The sequence below is a fragment of the Chanodichthys erythropterus genome, chromosome 15 (assembly GCF_024489055.1).
Source record: "Chanodichthys erythropterus isolate Z2021 chromosome 15, ASM2448905v1, whole genome shotgun sequence".
Lineage (NCBI taxonomy): Eukaryota > Metazoa > Chordata > Actinopteri > Cypriniformes > Xenocyprididae > Chanodichthys > Chanodichthys erythropterus.
The window spans coordinates 7,671,269-7,692,626 of NC_090235.1; the positions used below are offsets into that span (position 1 = coordinate 7,671,269).

The window sequence follows — 21,358 nt, forward strand, 5'->3', positions numbered from 1 at the left end:
AAAGTGACGTCGATGCATACCCTCTATTCCTGGCAGCTGTTCCTTTAGTGCTACACCCATGTGCAAGCATCTCATTTTGACACTAGGAGTCAGTAAAGGCAAGATTATCTTCGTCCCCGCATTTGATACATCTTTTATTATTATATTATTTATTTTTATTTTTTTTTCCAGCTTCAGTGTTAATATAACAGCCAAAATCTACCTTAACCTTTGTATTGGAGAAGTAACAGCCATAATTAGACTCTTTATATAGACATTTTGTTTATATTTGTTTATATTTTATTATACTGTTGTATTTATTATTAAGTATTAATTGTATGCAAAAAAGGAGAATGATGGGTGTTTTTATATAGTAAGTAATAAAAATGTCCATGAAAAATGATAATGATGATGTTGCAATACAGTAAGTTTCTGCCATCTGTAGGTATGACATCAGAAGAGAGTCAGTCTACACAGGTTGAAAACGGGGCGGGTTTTCAGATGAACTGGTCGGGTGTGTCCGCGTTAACTTTCTCAAGTTCTGGCAGAGAAGTCTCACCGTCTCACACATTCCTCTGTAGCTTCAGGGACTCACATCTTTCCATATGGATTTCTCTAACTTTTGGGTTCCTTTGCTCCTTTTGGCCGCTCGCGGTAAGTTAAAAAAATTAAAGACAATCGTGTTACGTCGCAAATTTAGACTTTTTTAAATTATTATTATCATTATTGTATTTCAAAAACTACAATTGTGGATATAAATCTCATTTAAGGCTTGTTTTAAAACAATTGCCTACACCGGGACATAATGTGTAGGTTTACACTTGAGTTCACCTGTGTCCTGACGAATAAATCGTTCCCTTTATAGGATGCTATTCCCAGGACAGTCCGCTTCTGAGCGACAAAGTTAAGGGCGTTGTAGGTGAGTCGGTGTGTGTGTGTGTGTGTGTGGATCTACTAAGATATTATACACGCCTGTTCTATAATTAATGTCCATATTTTCGAATTTAAAATCTTTTGGGGCTTAAAATGAAACATGTCTAGGTGCTGTAACATGTCTGGAGATCTTTTAAAAATGTTGAAGTTTGCCATCATTTTATAACTTTTCCATTTTTTTTAAGGAAAAACCATGTTATTAATATTTAAAAAATATGCCAAGTCAAATTCAGTGTGGCATAACCAAGCCATTGTCATGTGACATGTAAACCTGTTATGTATTTATAGTTATTCAAGGTGCAAAGATAGTTTTTGAGTACTTTCAGTGGATGGTTGCACCACCATCTGTTCAATAAATCAAAAGCCATTAAATCAAAATATTTGTTATGTTGGTATGAAACCCTTAATTAAATGCTTAGATACATTTCTAAAAATTTAGCACAGATGTTTTAAACTGGATTTCTCCTCACCTCATTGAACCAGGTAAAAATGTGACCTTCAAAACAACAATCACCTCGACAACGGATTTTTTAAGCATAACATGGAATTTCAACAAAGATAAAGTTATACCAATAATCACTTTCGTACCATCAACGAACAACAAAAAAATCAATGAGAAATACGCCAGCAGAATCAGCTATAATATGACGACATTCGAGCTTCAGCTTGGACCACTGATGAAGGAGGATGAAGGGGAATATATTCTCTCTACAGTCAAACTCAACGCAGATCAACTGACAGGACAGATTGATCTTGAGGTTCTTGGTAAGTATTGAATATCAGCTGTGATCTTTAGGTATTTAAAGAAACATTAGAGAAACTGGGGAAGTGAAGCCTAGTGGTTGAAGGTCTTAGTAGATAGATGAAGGGTTGTAGGTAAGTCCTACACAAGTTGGTTAAAAGCATTACTAAATACTTAAACTCTAGCAGTCGACTCATGCCAGCAATGAATAACAAAAAACTGAATGATATGATTGGATCAACCCTAGTGAATAGTGATGCTGAGTCATTTTTGTGACTTGATTTAAACTTATAATTGCAATTTGACTAACTTTAAAGACATTCATCCAGTGACTGGAAATCAAGATCTTTGGCCTGTGTTGGAGGTCTAGATGTAAAATGTATGTTGTCACATCTCAGGGTTGGTTATCTTAAGGCTGTCAGTGGGATCTCCCAAGAAGCAAGTCATGACCTGTCACTGTAATGCCTTGAGCAAGCCACTTAACCCCAGTTTGTTTTAAGGTTTCATTACTTGGGGAAACTCTAAGCAAGTGCAAAAGTTGTTTCTGAATGAACACAATCCATGGTTCTCGTCTCTTCTCTCCAGAGCCTGTAACTGACGTCAAGATTTCGTCCAATCTCCCTGAAGCTATAGAGTTCAACAGCACCGTGATTCTGACCTGCTCTGCCAAAGGCTCCTTCACTTACAGGTGGTTGAATGGTTCAGACCTTTTGGTGGCGGACGACACGCATACAAAACTGAACCCACCTACTAACAATGAGCTAACTATTACCGAAGTTCGCCGTACAGATCTAAGAGGACCCATCGTCTGCATAGCAGAGAACGCACTGGAGTCAGGGAGGAGCGCTCCCTTCAATCTCACTGTGAGCTGTACGTACTTCAACACACCCACACATGCATAGTCTGACACATAAATACACAAGCGCTGTTTGCCTTAAAGCAATGGTTCATTCAAAAATGCTCATTATTTACTCGCCCTCGTTCCAAACCTATATGATGAATTTATTTCCTGTTTACGCAGTACTTTCCATGCAACACTCAGTTATTGTATGAACTCAGACGTTTCTTGGTGCTTTTTTATGTTATGATTCAGAAAAAAACTTTCAAAAAATCATTTTTGACTGAATTGTTCCAAAAGGTATGATGAAATTGTGTTTTCACACATAAATTCACACACTTCTGCACATACAAATACTCTCAAATAAGTAGCACAATTTTGAGCAATACTACAGCCACACTGGACCTACTGAAGATAAGTTTAGATGGTCTTTTTCTTTTTTACTGCCTGCAGTCTTTGTCTCTGCAGATGGTGTGCACTGGAAAGCACACATGACAGCAGATCTGAAGAGACTTTCTAGTTCAGACAGGTTCTGGTGCAGGTGCAGGAAAAAATGCAGGCTAAGATTAGAAATAAATATGATGGTGAATGAATGAGCCTGTGAACAGCAGGAAGAGGGTGAATGATTTAAAATAGTGTTTGTGTTTCCAAACACATCAAACCTTTTTTATTAAAGCATTTGCAAGTGCACAGTTTGGTCATTAAGTAAATGCACCGCAGCACAGTCTCTTTTATTCTTGCTGTTAAAAATGCAAGATGCTGGTTTTAAAAATGTAACTTCTTATAACTTGGGCACCACGTTTTTTGAACTGTGTCATGCGTGAGACACTGCAAAAGATGCAAGCGCAGCGGTCATACACATCTGTGTAATGCGTGTTTACATAGAAAACAATGGAAAAGCAGTGCATTGGAATGGAAAAACGCATTCTGTGTATCTATTTTTGAATTGAAAAGAATGCATTGGCCTAAAGTTGAACTATATCCACACCCTGATGCTCAGAATATATCCTCCTCATTTAAAGATAACATTTACAGTATCTTGATCAAAATGGAGGATGTTAAATTCTGTTGCATAACTAATATGGCATAATGTTTGATGTTTTCCTTCTAGTGAAAACTTGAGCCTTTTATGTCAAAAACCAGAGTAGCATTTCCTAAAAAAAAAATGAAATGGGATGTTTTAAGACTAATCCTAAATTGATCAAAAATCCCGGAAACATAGCTGCCTTTCAAGCAATTTAATAATCCTTTACTTGACCTTCTTTTCATCATCGCCTTTTGTCCTTGTGTGTCTAGATGGCCCTGAGAAAATTGCCGTGACGCAGACTCCAACTGATTCATTCCTTAAGAAAGGCTCTAACTTAACACTCACATGCTCAGCCGATTCCGACCCTCCCGCTCAGCTCCGGTGGATGTTTAATGGGGCAGAGCTGCTTCAGAATGCCATCGTCACCATCCCCAATTTAGAGGAAAAACACAGCGGCAACTATAGCTGTGTGGCCTACAACGCAAAGACCAACCGCAACGTTGTCTCAGCGGTGGCTTCGGTGACTGTTCTGGGTAAGTCAGAAGCCTAAAGTCATGTCAGTGCTTTGAATACAAATGGACGTTCCATCAAGTGAACATTGTTTCTCTAGTGTTACTTTTCCATACATTCTTAAAATACACTACCATTGAAAAGGTCAGTACAATTTTTTCACAATTCAGAAAGGATGCCCTAAATTGATCAAAAGAGACTGTTAAGACATTTATAATATTGCAAGGCTATTTCAAATGACTCAGGAATTCTAGTGAAAAATTGTTCTATTTTAAACCAATGGCGCTGCATAGAACCATTATTGTTTTTAAGAGTGCAAGTAAGTAAAGACATCCTTCTGATTAGCAGTGGAGCAGCACAGAGATAGACATGCTTTGCCATGGTGACTTCGTTGCCAAGAAGAGAGATAAGGATTGTAAAAAAAAAAAAAAATGTTGTAGCTCTCCTGGAAGAGGAACAAATATATTTGCCTAGAAGCACAATGGAAACAAAACCGAAATGAGTCTTGATTTCTGTGTTAAATGTTGAAGGGTTAGTTTAGCCAGAAACTCTAAGCTAACATTTACTCACCCTTATGTTATTCCAAACTCGTATGACTGTATTTCTTCCATGGAATACAAAAAAGGTGAATTGCTGCTGGTTGCACTTTTACAATACAGTTAGTGGGAACTTCAAACATCAAAACAGCATAAGGGCGCATTCACACAGAACGCAAAAAACATGGAAGTGGAATGGGGAAAAAAACGCTAGGTCTCGAGACGCATTGAACTGATTTTAACTTGAGCGCCACATTTTTAGAACACAGTGTCATGGGCAGATGCTGCAAAAAACGTGAGCGCAATGGTCATACATGTCCATCTAGAGTGTGTTTACATAAAAAAACAATTGAAAAGTAGTGCGTTGGAATGGAAAACCATGCCCTGTGTGAACTAAAATAAATAAAAAAATTTAAAAAACTAGTCTATAAAACTCTATTATAGTCTTAGACACTATATTCCAAGTCTTTTAAAATCATACGATAGTTTTAAGTGAGGAACAGATATAAATTTAGACTGTTACTCACCAAAAATTTTGACCTCCCCTAGCCCTCCTTAGTGACCTTTCAATGAATCAGTTGATTTGGTTCACAAAACCAGTTTGAATGTTTTGTTCGCTAAATCAGTGAATGATATTTAAATTTAGTCTTCAATCATATGGCTTTAGAAGACTTAGAATTTAATGCACTGGCCATATGAACTGCTTTTATTGTAATTTGAATATGCATTTTCATCATTTGTAAAGTTTGAAAGCATGGAAAAGAGCAGCCGCTCTTGTATTTTACATTGAAAAGTTGTGTAAGTTGTGTTAAAGGATTCCTTTTAATTTCACATAGTAACTGCTGTTTGTCTGTCTGTCTTTATTCAAAATGGCTTCCTGACTTACAAGTGCTTTTAATAGATGAACCTGTTCCCCTGCTTTACTTTGAGGTCTGTCTCGGCTCACGCTGGTGGGTAGAAGTTTTAGGCATGTTCTGCTTTCTTTGATTGAGGGCAGATTGATTTTACACGGCTTACATGTCTTCCCCTGAGGTGTTTCCATGTGTGTGAAACCAGCAAGCTGAAGAAAGCAGAATACAAACTGTCTGACGTCATATACGTTTTGGGCAGGTACCACTTGGCTAAGGTTTCAGTCGCAGAATACCGACTGCTTCAGCTTGGAGTGATCTGGCAGTGCTGGGTTCATCTTAAAGCTGTAACCGTAATGCATTTTTGTTTCATTGATTTTGTATAAAATTTTAATTCTAAATCGTTTATGCAAAAAAAGCTCAAACAGCTTTAATGAGATCTGATACAAGGAATTCCCTCGGGTTACAAATGCATTTCTCAAAGTTTACTGGAGATGAGTTGAGAGAGTTAATTTGCAGCTCTTACCCGAAACTAAAAACACAGGTGGTGAGGAGGAAAACAAAATGTGCTGAATGATAGAGCTGCAGGTATTTGGTGAATGCAATGAGTCTGATTCAGACTGGTGCATTCCACAGTAATGATGTCTGTACAAACAAGAGAAGCAGCGATGGTCAAAAAGTGCTGTGGTGAATGAAGTTGCTTTGAGAGATTATCTTGTGTGGTTAGATCGACTTGTGACTATTGACATAATATCTGGTCCACTTTACAGCTTTTTCTAGCCAATAATTGCTAGATGATTGATTTTGATTTGAAAGAAATTAATTATTTTGTTCAGGAAGGATGCAAGGGGACCTATTACGCCCTTTTACAAGATTTGATATAAGTCTCTGGTGTCCCCAGAATGTTTTTGTGAAGTTTCAGCTCAAAATACCCCACAGATCATTTATTATAGCTTGTCAAATTTGCCCCTATTTTGGTGTGAGCAAAAATATGCCATTTTTGTGTGTGTCCCTTTAAAGGAACACTCCGCTTTTTTTGAAAATAGGCTTATTTTCCAAGTCTCCTAGAGTTAAACAGTTGAGTTTTACTGTTTTCAAATCCATTCAGCCGATCTCTGGGTCTGGCGGTACCACTTTTAGCATAGCTTAGCATAGTTCATTGAAAATGATGAGACCAATAGCATCTCGCTCAAAAATGACCAAAAAGTTTCAATATTTTTCTTTTTAAAACTTGACTCTTCTGTAGTTACAGTTAGGAAAATAAAGTTGCGATTTTCTAGGCCGATATGGCTAGGAACTATACTCTCATTCCGGCGTAATAATCAAGGAACTTTGCCATATCGGCCTAGAAAATCACAACTTCATTTTCTGTCAGTCTTAGTACAAGATGTAACTACAGAAGATTCAAGTTTTAAATCGGAAAAATATCAAAACTCTTTGGTCATTTTTGAGCGAGATGCTAACGGTCTAATCAGATTCAATGAACTATGCTAAGCTATGCTAAAAGTGGTACCGCCAGACCCAGAGATCGGCTGAATGGATTCGAAAACGGTAAAACTCAACTGTTTAACTCTAGGGGAGTTGGAAAATGAGCCTATTGTCAAAAAAAGTTGAGTGTTCCTTTAAATGAAAATGAGCTGCTGCTCCTGGCCCGCTTTCCAGGAGAGGGCGGAGCTTTAAGAGCTCATGCTTCGGTTGCTCAACAACAACAAAGCTGGAGAATCTGACGCAGCCAAAATGACAATAGTCAGTAACATGTTCAGCCGTACATTGTTCAAACCAGAGTCGACACTGATCGAGAGAGTTAGGAAGAAGTTACAAATTTTAGAATGAAACTGGAAGTTTCTGAATGGTTATTGGATAAATTTCTATTCATATACTAGCATGTGCCGTCATGTTAATCATTTGTGTAAATCCAGCGTTGAATTGACCCTTGTATGTAAAGCAGTCCTACTACAACAACTCTTCCTCTTCTCTAAAGCAGCTCAACATGGCCTCCCCCCTTTGTTGTGCATTGCTGGGGGCAGGGTTTATGTAAATTGTAGGCTTAGTGATGTCACTAACCCAGGAAGAAGCTCATTGTAGTCAACATTCAACACTCATAATAATAAGAAATGTTTCTTGTGCACCAAATCAGCATATTAAATAATTAAGTAATGATGCCAAAAATTCAGCTTTCCCATCACAGGAATTTTAAAATACATTAAAATAGAATAGAACAGTTCTTTTATATTACAAATATCTTTTCACAATATTACTGTTTTGCTGCATTTTTATTCAAATGAATGCAGCCTTGGTGAGCATAAGACATGTTTCAAAAAACTTTATTCTCAACTTATAATTGACATTATGTCTATCATTGAGGGTCCATATACTCAATTTTGCCTTCTCTTTTGCTGTGTTCTTTCAGATGCCTTATCTGGAACAAATATCTCCAGCTCCTCGTCACTTCTCATCTCTGGCAACAGCACAGTCAACCTCACCTGCTCGGCAGCCGTCGGTAAAGCTGAAAGTGTGGAATGGCTGAAGGGCAGCACACCTCTGACTCCTAGTCCCCGTGTCATTTTTTCAGCCGACAAGAAATCTCTGACAATCGTTCAAGTTGTTAAAGAGGATGCGGGAGAATACAAGTGCCAAATGAAGAACAAAGTGAACATAGACGAAGCCAGCTATAAGATAGTGATCAACTGTAAGTGTCCAAGAGAGGATACTTTCATTGAAATACTGTCTGTGTGATCAGTAAATCTATTCTTACATAAATTGTTGCATTGAACTAAGAGCAGCTGTTAACAAACTCTTAAAAGTAATGGTTCTTTATTGGTATCATTGGTTCCATGAAGAATCTTTAACATCCATAAAACCTTTTCAATGCACAAAACTAGGTTCTTTATACTGGAAAAAGGTGAATGCATGAACCAGAAAACCTACACAAATGCGTAAAGGGGGTCAAAATGGCCCGTTTTGGAATTACTATAGAGTTTACTCTGAACCTTCACAAAATTCCATAGGAAATGATTACGGGTCAGTTTGACCCTCTTTATGCATTCTTGGAGTAGTGACACAAAAATTGTGACAAAGAAATATGAAGTTACAGAATATCAAATAAATAAATGTTTTGAAATATTTAAAAATATATATATTTTTAATTGATATATATTTTACATTTTGCAAGATTACAGGATTTATAATTTAATACTATATTCAATTATAATTTATAACATACATTTATATTATGTTTATATTCTTTTTCTGTTACTTCATATCACTGATACAAATATCCATCCATTGTTGAAAATGAAGCATGTTCAATATTTCACTTCCGAGGACAGAGACACGCGTTGTGTCTGCTTTGGACACGGTGAATTGTGTATCACTTCTCTGTTGTTGTCTTGTCTAAACATTAGCCTCTTGTTTGCAAATGGTGGTTTCTTTCTTATTGTATTGTTATCAACTGTTTGTTTGCTTTACTCGAATGTAAATGTGACCTCCCTAACTGAGCAAATCTCTCTAATGTCTGTCAGATGGTCCAGAGAACGTGAAGCTTGATGGGAAGAAAGATGTGAAGTTTGAAGAGGATGTAAAGATATCCTGTTCTGCAGATTCTGTCCCCCCCAGTACGTACACATGGAAACTCAACAATACAGTGATGAACTTCAGTCAGGCCATCTATGCTATTGAAAAGGCCAAAGTTACAGACAGTGGCACGTACACCTGCAAGGCAATCAACCCGATCACAAAAATGGAGAAGGAAGTGACATTCAAACTCGCAGTGACAGGTAAACATGCCTCAGCATTTTTCATTCAAGAATTTATTCCCATTTTCACCTCACAAATAGGCCATTATACCAATTAATGCTAATTATGAGTTGCAATTCAAGTACAATACTGTTAAGTTAATATGATATATATTGTATAAGTAAGTAATTTGTACCCAATCTTTAGTAATTTTGACATTACTGGCATAGGCCAGTATTAATTAATTAATATCTAGAATTAAACTGATATCCCAGCCAGGCTGATTATTCAGCCAATATTTGTCTATTTTGAGACTTATACCCCTACTTTTTATAGATAAGGCTTAAGCTAGTCACAGACTAAAATGCATGTTTGAGCTTTTTTAACTGAAAGTAACTTGCACAGACATATTAAAATTTGTCAGAGCCATTGTTTTGTCTCAAGATGCACATCAGTAATGTTTTTTTTTTTCTGGGGTACTTTTATAAAAGCTAAATAATCTAACTGAACTAAGGCCTAATCCTGTTTTAGCTTAAGCCCTGTCTGTGAAACCGGGCCATAATGTGCCAGATTAACAGAATTATTAATACAATTATATTAATCTATGATTATTTTAGTGCCAAAATCTATGAATGCAAATCATTTCAATAATTTTTTATTCAATTAATTTGCTGATAAATTGTATTCTCTCTCTCTCTCTCATATATATATATATATATATATATATATATATATATATATATATAATATACAGAGAAACACCATTGACCATTAAAAAAAATGGGTTGGCCATTAATATTAACTACTTTATATTACATGATATTAGGTTTTAAAATCTGTTTGCCTTAAGTATAATCATTTATATGTTGTATTTATGCAGTTATGTTATGTATAGAAATGTCGTTTTCATTTGTTATATGAAGTGTATGTATATTTTTGCATATGAAATGCTAAACACCCCATCATGTTTTGCAGAGGTCGGTGCGGTAGACGAGGGCCTATCTGGAGGAGCCATTGCTGGAATTGTAATTGCTGTGCTTGTGGCTGTGATCATCATCGCTTGTATTATAAAGCGCAAGAGAAAATCAGGCACAGAGTGAGTCTAAAATTCATTCCTCTCCTCTCTCAACACATTTAAGAATCTGAGTATCCAAAACATGCATAGATGATACGTTTGTAAGCTGCAAAAGTTTAAAGCAATTGTTTTTGTCCTTTGGTTAAATGAGTGTGTTCTGGCCAACTTTTAAAGGAATGTTCTGGGTTCAGTACAAGTTCTTTTCTCTGCAGCATTTGTGTATTAAAGGGATAGTTCACCCAAAATGAAAATTCTGTCATCATTTACTCAACCTCAAGTTGTTGAGTCTTTCTTCTGCTGAACACAAAATAAGATATTTTGAAGAATGTCAGTTGATGGACCCCATTGACTTCCAACGTATGGAAAAAAATCAATGTGCGCATCAACTGTTTGGTGACCCACATTCTTCAAAATATCTTATTTTGTGTTCAGCAGAAGAAAGAAACTCATACAGGTTTAGAACAACTTGAGGGTGAGTAAATGATGACAGAACTTTCATGTTTGGGCGAACTATCCCTTAAATATCGATAGTCCAAAGATTTAAATTTACAACTTGTGTTTTTTTTTTAAGCAAATGTCACGTGTACCATATTAAAGGGTTAGTTCACCCAAAATTCTGTCATTAATTCCTTACCCTCATGTCATTCCACACCTGTAAGACCTTCATTCATCTTCAGAACACAAATTACAATTTTTTCATAAAATCCAATGGCTCATTGAGGCCTCCATTGCCCACAAGATAATTAACACTTTCAATGCCCAGAAAGCTACTAAAGACATATATAAAACAGATCATGTGACTACATCGATTCAACCTTAATATTATAAAGTGACAAGAATACTTTTTGTGAGCCAAAAAAACTAAATAACGATTTTATTCAATAATATCTAGTGATGGCGATTTCAAAACACTGCTTCATGAATCTTTGAAGCTTTACGAATCTTTAGTTTCCCCAGTGGTGAACCATTGAAATTTCGAGACACTTATGACGTAATGAAGCCTTGTTTACTGAAATCATGTGACTTTCACGCTACGAACCACTGATTCGAAACAAATTATTTGTAAAGCTTCATGGAGCAGTGTTTTGTAAATCGCTCATCACTAGATATTGTTGAATAGAGAAAAAGTTATTTGGTTTTTTTTGGTGCACAAAAATTATTCTCGTCGCTTCATAACATTAGGGTTGAACCACTGTAGTCACATGAACTGTTTTAAATATGTCTTCAGTAGCTTTCTGGGCATCTGAAAGTGTTAATTATCATGCTGGCAGTGCAGGCATCACTGAGCCATCGGATTTTATCAAAAATTTCGTAATTTGTGTTCTGAAGATGAACGAAGGTCTTACGGTGTTGAACGACATGAGGGTGAGTAATGAATGAATTTTAAGTAAGTGGAAGTAAACTGGGCCAGAGTTTGGAGTTAGCATGTTGCTAAGCTAACAATGCAATACTCTAGCATGAAACCACACACCAAATAATCTAATTTGATTAGTACATATAATATTGCTATTATTTGAAATTATTTTGTAATCAACATTGTGCCACAAAAGCTGCCATTAGTCCTTTCCTTGTCTCTCTTCACATTCATGATGTTTACTCACTATCTGGTTCTCCTCATTATATTTTAATCCTCAGATGTGTAAACCTAATCATTAGGCAATGATTGCACAATGCAAATAACTTCAACCACTTAACATTTTGACCTGACAGGAAATGGGGGTGGTTTTAGTAACATGAGACATGACACGTCTATGTCAATCAGTAGACCTTTAGACATATATGTTGTAAGACATGACTGTCAGAGAGGATATGATGCGCTCGGTCACTTCCTGATTCCTTTCCATTTACTGTGATTTGCTGAAGGTGCACTTATTTTTTTCTGTTTATCCAAGAACCACTGGTTGATCATTCTTTCATAACTTCAGTCTTCTATAGTAATGTTAATGTGGCGAGACAGCGCTAAAAATGTGGCAGTGTTCAGTCTTGTCCGTGTTATGCAACTCAAAACATCTTTTTGATAATGCAATAATACACATATATGTCAGTCAGTCAGTTCAGCCCAGCCTTTATAAGTTTATACACACCCATTCAAAAGTTTAGGGGTTGACATAGTTTTGAATAGTTTTAAAAAGTCTCTTCTGCTCAACAAAACTGCATTTATTTGATCAAAATACAGAAAAAACGGTAATATTGTGAAATATTATTACAATTTAAAATATGTATTGTACAGCATTTTTAAATGAAAATCTTTTGTGACATTATAAATGTAAATATATATATTTGTAGCAATAGCCAACAATACATTGTAATAGTCAAAATTATCGATTTTTCTTTTATGCTAAAAATCATTAGGATATTAAGTAAAGATCATGTTCCATGAAGATATTTTGTAAATTTCCTGCCGTAAATATATAAAAAATGTATTTTTGTGAGTGGATATGCATGCTAAGGACTTATTTGGACAACTTTAAAGACAATTTTCTCAATATTTAGATTTTCTTCTCAGATTCCAAATATTGTCCTATCCCAACAAACCATACATCAGTGGAAAACATAATTGTTCAGCTTTCAGATGATGTATAAATCTCAATTTCAGAAAAATTATCCTTAATACTGGTTTTGTGGTCCAGGATCACATCTTATCTTACTGAACCAAAACTTTTGAATGGCAGTAAAAGTTCTCATGAAAATTAAAAATCTGTTATTATTTACTCAGTCGGCATGTTGTTCCAAAACCTGTTCCAAACCCAAGGAGGAACAAAAATTAGTCAACTTGTATGACCCACACACTATATTCCATATCTGAAACTTAATTTTGAACAATCTTGTGTGTACCATAAAAGCATATTTCAAATATTTGCAAAAACACTGGGCTAAATAATGAAAGATAATGAAAGAATTTTGAGGTAACTATTCCTTTATGGACAATTCTCTTCTCTTCTTCAAACATTTTACCGCCGAATTCTCAAAGGAGTGAAGTCTGTTTGCCAAACCTTCTTCCACAGCACGTAATCTTTCTACACTTGACACTGAATGCAGACAACAACATGGAATTATATCTCATGAAGAGAGATAAAGAAACTAGAGGACAGTGTTTTTAAATTTAGTTTGGAAAAGATTTGACATTGATTTAATCAGATTGATGATAGTACATAGAAAAGTCTATCTTGTTTAGACAAAAATCTGATAGCTAAACAAAGTATATAAAAAAAGCTTTGCTGCTGGTAACTTCATATATAGCTATCTATATGTTCCTAAATGGATTTTGAGAGCACATATAGCGAATAGAACTGACAAGAAATACTGGTAATGCAAAACAAGCTTTGAGGGATATATGCAAATGCAACTGATTAGACTAACAGAGAGATGTTTATTTGATAAGAAGCTAGCATACAGTTGTCTACACACACACACACACACACACACACACACACACACACACACACACACTGCATGCAAAAGCTCCCAGGTATAGGTGTGTCACATCAATGATCTCATTTATCCTCCATACATTGCATTTCTTTTTGTCAGTTCTTAAACACGTCTCAGTTTTTTAAATTCAAAATTTGTGTAAAGAGAGAAAAACGGATCAGATCTTAAACTGAAAGTTGTAACTCGAGTTTTCCACCTGTGAAAAATGCATCCTGGGAGGGAAGCCCCACTCCCCTTCTTGTTTTCTGATGTCTGTCATAGATATCAACCTTCATTTCCTCTTAGACCACCTGCAAATGTTTTACCTTTATTAGATATTTTCATTAATAGGTTATTTTGTGTTTACACAAAGACACATTTGTGAAGAACATCTCTTCTACTTTATCTTTTCTCACTATTACTTTTTCTTTCACTCTCTGTCTATCTCTATTACAGATTTTTGAATTCAGTTAAATAAATTTGATGATGAAATGACATAATTACCTATATATTTATCCAGTATATAATTATATTTTAATCCGAATCTCTCTTGTAGCTCGATGAAAGAATCAGAAGGAGAATTAAAAGGAGATAATTTAGGAATATAGTTGGAATGTTAGTCATGTCCACACATGTCTGTCTCTGTCTCACTTCTTACCCTTGTGAACATTTCTGGAGCAGTTTCAGCCTTACACAACTGTCTGAGTGTTGCTCGCTTATTTTGCTCTGTTATCTGATGTGCATGTCAATGAAGTGTCACAAACACTATGAGCGTTTGACCTATTTGTCATAGCATGAATTGTTCAGCTATTTTTTGTCACTGGAACAGAATTTTTTTTGTTGCAGGAATATATGGTTCCCTATGTAATTACATTACCAGCAAAGAACATAATATGTGTAATTTGTTTGTAACTAACAGGTTTTAATGCTTGTGCAACAACCTATGTAAGAAAGAGAGTAACATTGGCTGTGTTCCTAGGTCTGTCGCCGACCTAGACAGCACTCCCTAGGCATCTTGTGTGCGCTCCTGATAGTTCCAAAATGATGCTGCCTTCTAAGATACCTTGTTTCATTTGAATTCTTCCTTTGCTGAGAAGGCAATGTTAAAATGCACTCAAAGTACAGTGAAAACTTAAACTCAAACTCAAAATGGCCGAATTAATGTACACTACTGGGGTTTGGGGTTTATATTCATCAAAAATAAAAATAAAAAATGTCTCACAGATATCTCATGTCTCTACTGTTATGGCTGCTGAAATTTCAGTTTTGCCAAAACAAAATAATTTAAAATAGGAAACAGTTATTTTAATTTGTAATAATATTTCAAAATATTACTGTATTTTTAATCAAATAAATGCAGCCTTGGTGGACAGAAGAGACTTTCAAGAAAAAATATTACCAACCCCAAACCTTTAAACGTTACAGTTTGTGTGTGTGTGTATATATTATATATTATATATATATATATATATATATATATATATATATATATATATATATATATATATATATATATATATATATATATATATATATATATATATAGTCATTTATTAAGCAAATAACAAACTGAAAGAACTAAATAGTCTTTATTCACATATAATAACCAAAAAATTATATATTTAATTTTTATTTTGTATGGCCTCCTTTACTTTTCCACAGTCTCTGTTCTTATTGACTTCCACACTGCATCTAATTGTTCCCAAAGAGTTGCTTTAGATGAAACTTTTGTGTGATCTATCTTTAAATCCATTAAATTCCAACAATACTTATATTGTAGCATTAGAAACACTACTGTGACTAAATGGATTAACCATTACAGAAACATAAAAAAATGATTTTGGTAAACAATTGCACCAACAGTTCAGGGCAGCTGTGGCACAAACCTTACATTGGTGGTCTCTGTTTATATTATCTATAGATATAGATATAGATATGAGTTTTATTTTACACTTATGAGGTGTTATTTTAGTTAGGCAGTGTCATTGCATGCATGTTTACCTATGCTGACTACACCCTATTCTTTCCTCATCTTGTGATGTAATTATTTCCTTCTATCAATGACTCATTTTTGTCCTTTTTGTTTTAGTATTCCATCTCCATATTAAAGCAAGACCTGGCAGCGAGGTGACCCGGTAAGTCTTCCTCTAATGGTGCACCTTTTGTTTCGGTACAGCAGACTAACATTATTTATTTAGCTCTTATTTATTGTTGTTTTCCATGCTCGCTCTATGCATTGACTTCAGGCTATTGACACTAGCTTTTCTGTAACCTGCATGATACGTCCAGGCTGACTTTCAACGGGTTTCCTTATCACGTATCAGTATCGGTTTTAGCAGCATGCTTCTGACATCACTCTGTACACTTTTGCAAAGATATGCTTGACTTTTTCTTAAAAAGAAAGGCGGGATATGCTTCAATCTCAAGGACTAACAAAGGAGTGGCTGTTGCAAGAAAACTCGTTTTCATGTCTGCTTGTTGGGTGTGGGTGGCTTTCTGCAACGGGAGGCTGTTTTACTCTCAGCGTCATGTTATTTTAATGGCAAATGGTGAATATTAAGCGTTTGAATGGGTTAGCTTTGCAATCGGTGTGCTGAATGTATGTCAGTATTTGTTTGCACTCACAAATCCATTACGTTGATAACCAGATATCATGTAAATCTTTCCCCAGAGCATATCTACAAGACCAACCCTTCAGCCATTTATCATTCTTTTATCTGCAAAAGCTTTCCATCAAGACAACTGGAAAAACTGCCCTCACAACTGACTTAAACCTGCAGGTTTGGCCCTTTCAGGAGCTCAACCTTTTTTTTAAATGTCCATTGTTTTTTTTTATATATATATCCTTTTACCCTGCGCAAACGTACCCCAGACTTAAGGACACGATAGAGGACGGCGGGTAAACAGCGAGACTGTTTACCTTTTATCTGCATCTCTTCCTTCCCTTGGCTGAAGTGGACAGCTTCCTTTGTTCCTCAAGAAACATGATCCAGCCTCCATCACCCTCTCAATCCTTCATCTGACCCTAAACCGACAGGTCGGTCGCCTGGCTTGACGTTTCAGAGGTCATTTTGAAAGAGCTCTGTTTTGGGTAACAAAATCCACCCTGAAATGCACTGAGGGGTGATGAGACCGTCACGTGTTTGGGATCTCAACACACCCACAAGGCACTGAAACGTCGAGATTTTAAGGCCTGTTCAACATGCTCAAAAGTCCCAAGGCAATGAAGATATGTGGGGCCGACTTAACTTGAAGCCGAAGGCACCGCTGAGTTGTTGACGGAAGGTCACTCATGGCGAAGCATGCCTTGGAGATCAGCTCCATGCTTTAAGACTCTTAACACCTTTGCCATGTTTTGCTATGCTTTTTTGAAACCCTCATCTCTTTCTGTGTGTTTCTAAGTGAGCCATACATATTGTATTTTAAAAGTAAGGCAGGCTCCAACATGCTTGAACTGAGAAAGAAAAAAAACTGCATTTCTGAGGACAACGACATACCACAGTTTTGCAGCGAAATTGCTACTTTGTCCTTGGGCGTCCCCACAAAGATTCGTCCCGCTGTAATCAGGATTCCAATGGATTCATGTTCTAAAACAGGCCCGTTTTAAAAATCACCTTGCATTGACACAGAAACGTTTGAAGTTTAAAACTGAAAAGTATTTGTGTTAATACGTTTAAGTTGCTTATTGTGTTCCAGTATGTGAGAAAATGTTTTTTTTTTTTTTCTTCATATCAACAGATATCTGATCCTAATCTTTTAATGTTTAGTTTTCAACTGTGTTGCTCCTTGACCAAAGCGGTGATCTTGCTGATCTTGTAGTGATCTTTTTGATCTCTCTAGATAGAAATTTCTACAAATGAATACATCTCTAAGTTCATTCTCTCGCTTTTTGGAAATAATAATTATTTTCGGAGTTACTGCCACATAAACTTGCAAAAAAGCCTCTGTTTTCATATTGAAATATATTTTAAAATGTATTTCAAAAATGGCTAAATTAAATGAAATGCTAATAAATATATTTTTGATACATTTTAGTTAATATTAGCTTCTATTTTAGGCCATTTTTTTATATTTGTCAGTCTAAATATATTTATATTGTCCAATGTAATAGAAATTCCAATCTATATATTGGATAATTCCAGTATATAGATTGGAAATGTATTTTGTTGACCTTTTGAAATACATTTTGTAATATATTTTGGCATTTATACAGTATATTTAATGCAATATATTTCATTAAGCCACATTGGTTACATTATTTGAAATCAATTTTGGCCAGATAAAAACAAACAAACATGCAAGTAGAAATGTTTAGCACCCACTTCAGCAAGGAATACTTGGTGAACAATGTCAGCTAATCAATATTCATGAGCTAAGCTGATACGTTTTTAAAATACAGTATGTCCCCGCCCACACTTTTAAATCATTTTTTCCAACCCTATATGTAAGTACTGTAAGCGGCAGCCAAAACAATCTTAACGTATATATGTATGTGCAAATCGACAGTAAAAACACACTAACACACATATATTTGTACTCCACTTTTAGCATTAAAACACAATTCTCATACAATGCTGAGCTTTATAACTCCTTGCAAACCTGTAGACAGTTTTATCTCCGGCAGCCTGCGTGTGTTTTTAGCGGTTTGGGCTGTTTGCATGGAGAGACCAGTAATCATATGAGTCTGACCACAGATACACTTAATTAACGGTTAGTTTGACTCATCATTTGACACGGTTTAGATGAAAACATCTTATCCTTGTGTGCTTTGTAACAGATTATATTAGGTGTTTTACCAAATATGAAATGTTTTCCTATAGGCTAGATAGAATTTGAAATTTACTTGGACAATGTCAATTAAAGGGTTCTTGTTGTTGTGAAGAGTAATCTTTGTTCAGTGCTTTAAAGTAATTTGAAGTCACCAAATTGGGCCTGTAGGTTTGTTTTGTTTGTTTTTGAGGAGAAGCACTGGATATTTGTGAGTAAAATACAATATATGCATGTTCCAAACAACATCCGTCATTTGTGAAATGTTCTCAGGTTTTGTTTACAGGGTGTTTATATTCTCTCAAAATGACCAGTGCGGTCATGTTTTATATTTTCAATGTTGCTTTTAACATAATTTATTTTCAAATGTTTTGCTTTTTTGTAACTGTTATATGTTTTGTGTTTTTAAAAAAGAATGTTTGAACTGCCCCATTTTTTGTGATTCACTGAATAAAAAAATATATAATTATTGTAAAACTCACTTTAATTAAATTTGATCTGTTTTCTACACCCATTTCTTTTTGGCCTCCAGAAATTAATGATACCTAATGTTTTGTGTATATGTGCACGTTTTCTTGTGCCTTTAGAAAAAAAGGGTCTGTATCCGTATAAAAATATAAATAGAAAATTATATATAAAATTACTTATTACTGGAAATCATGATGATCAGTTTCAGATGGTATTCGGTGAGGGATATTTTTGATTGGACACAAATCTGTGTAGTGCATTGTGAGTCATCAATATTTTTGGTCCATTTTGATGGAAGAAAAAGTCAATTTTAAATGTGTACATCAAATTTTACTTCCACAGTGTTTACGGTTCTTTTTTTCTATTGAAGACGGTGCTTTATGGATGTTAATATCACTATTCTTGGGCAGGTGTGAAGGAACTGTTGAATTGCACAGGTCTCCTTTCATACATGACCAGTTGAGCTGGTTCATTGGCCTTAAGTCAACAGAAAGATCCTTAAAGCTATGAGCTGCTTGGTGTACTTAATACCTTCACAGTGGGAGACTCATTCAATAAAGGTAAATGTCAAAAAAGGAAACAAATGTGTGTTTAGTCACTGTCACGACGGCCCATTCTGAATGCCACGCCCGACGTACTCTAGAGGCTTCTGGTGTTTCTCTCCCTGACAGATACATTGAATGTGTGCTGTAACCTATGCATGGCTGGTTTCTCACTGACCATGAAACACAATTTGTCCTCTCCTGAGAAATATAATCCAGTGTGACACAGGCCTGAATGTGTATGTTTGTATAGTATATTGTGTGAATAGACTTCTTTTACGTTCTGACAAGTGAAAAAAAATACCATGGTAACGATAGTTTATGCCAAAATACCATAGATATGTTACTTTGCCCCCAATTTTTTAATTCAATGCCATTTCTTTGTAATTATTTGTGAAATTCACAACCATTTTCTGAGTGAAATTTGTTTCAAAGTTTCATTTTTTTTATTTGCATGAGTGATTTGTGATGATATTTTGGTGCAATCTACCATGGTTACTGATTTTTGTCAAGGGTGTTGCCTGCTCTTGAAGTGTATGTACATGAATGAGTTAGAGGGATTCACTTATCCAACAGAATGGAAGCACAAATCCCATTCCGTGATAAGGTCAGTAATGATGAGTGTCTCACTTGGGTCCTTTATGGTGTAGTCTTCTCTTGTGGCCCAGACCCACAGGGGTTTGTCCTAGTAGAGTTTGTTTAATGTGCATGGTCTGTGTGTGTTTGTGTATGTGGTCACATATTACAACATCCCAGCTCATGATTCAGTAAACAGCCTGAGGCTTCAGAATGAAGTCTTTCTGGTTTTTTATCTTCTTGCCCCTCTCTTGTCCTCGGCTTCTTACAATAGCTCCCCTCCCCTGACACGCTCTCATTGTGTCTCTGTGGTATCAGTCTCTCTGAGTCAAGCATTTAGGGGAGGAGATTTTCTACCCTTAAGTTACAAACCTGTTTGTCTGCAGTATTCTGTGTGAATGTACTAACCAGTAATTTGGTTCCTTTGCATGCATGTGTGAGAAACAGAAAGGAGGAGGTGCATGAAAGTGTTGTGTTTTTTGAATTCCGCTGTCGAAACATTTGCCAACTTGCTTGTGCAAGCCCCAAAAGCAGTGATTACCTTTGGTGAATGCCAAAGGTTAGTTTTCTTAGTACATAACCGCATCATTTGTTTCATTCAGCCAATTAATTCTTTTGTTAAGCACTTAAAGGGATAGTTCACCCAAAAATCATCATTGTCATCATTTACTTACACTCAAGTTCTTCCAAACCAAAAGATATTTTGAGTAATGTTGACAGTTGACGGTAGCCATTGACTTACATAGTAGGAAAAAAATACAAAGGCTACCGTCAACTGGTTACCAACATTTCTCAAAATATCTTCTTTTATGTTCAACAGAAGAAAGACACTCATAAAGGTTGAGGGGGGAGTAAATGACAGATTTTTCATTTTTTGGTTAACTATCCCTTTAATAAATGCAGAATTAGTAAACCTTCACCTAAGCCACTTAAAGTCTTAATAATGTATATGACAGATGTTTTTTGCTAGTGTTTTTTTGCTAGTTTCAGCCTGACGCAGTTATCATTTTCACGTCCTGTGTTACGTTGTTTAAATAGCAAATGCATTTGCCGCCATTTTGTTCGCCCATGAGCGTGCTGGTCTGAAAACGAGGTGTGTTTAGGTGCATTGTTGGCGTGTTGCTATTTTAAGGCAACTGAAATAGACTTCACCATTGACCAACTGAAACCTGGTCTAAAGTCAATGGCACAATATTATTATTATTATTATTATTATTATTATTTTGTTATTTAAAGAGCACATTATACACACTGCTTGTTACACAAACAGGGACATGCAGCAGCACACAAACATGCCAAATATTAACAATAAAAGGATTACAATGTAAAAGATTATTATTGTGTCCATAATAATAAAAATGCTTTGGTGGA

The 21,358-nt window shown here is 35.6% G+C and overlaps 1 protein-coding gene across 1 annotated transcript; it reads left to right on the plus strand.

Moving 5' to 3' along the window:
* Positions 1-497: 497 nt before the first annotated feature.
* On the plus strand, positions 498-19,407 carry LOC137037370 (carcinoembryonic antigen-related cell adhesion molecule 5-like). The gene is made up of 10 exons (XM_067411313.1): positions 498-633; positions 845-898; positions 1,396-1,677; positions 2,240-2,524; positions 3,789-4,052; positions 7,824-8,102; positions 8,935-9,189; positions 10,124-10,244; positions 15,724-15,769; positions 16,306-19,407. The coding sequence occupies exons 1-9, from the start codon at positions 585-587 to the stop codon at positions 15,740-15,742; spliced, it is 1,608 nt and encodes a 535-aa protein (XP_067267414.1). The 5' UTR covers positions 498-584; the 3' UTR covers positions 15,743-15,769; positions 16,306-19,407.
* The last annotated feature ends 1,951 nt before the right edge of the window (positions 19,408-21,358 follow it).

What these genes read in the sequence shown, in the direction of transcription:
- LOC137037370 (XM_067411313.1), top strand. Translation starts at nt 585, where the DNA reads ATGGATTTCTCTAACTTTTGGGTTCCTTTGCTCCTTTTGGCCGCTCGC. An exon ending in GCTCCTTTTGGCCGCTCGCG is followed by an intron (nt 634 to 844) that starts GTAAGTTAAAAA and finishes TTCCCTTTATAG; the next exon opens with GATGCTATTCCCAGGACAGT. An exon ending in GATTGATCTTGAGGTTCTTG is followed by an intron (nt 1,678 to 2,239) that starts GTAAGTATTGAA and finishes TCTTCTCTCCAG; the next exon opens with AGCCTGTAACTGACGTCAAG.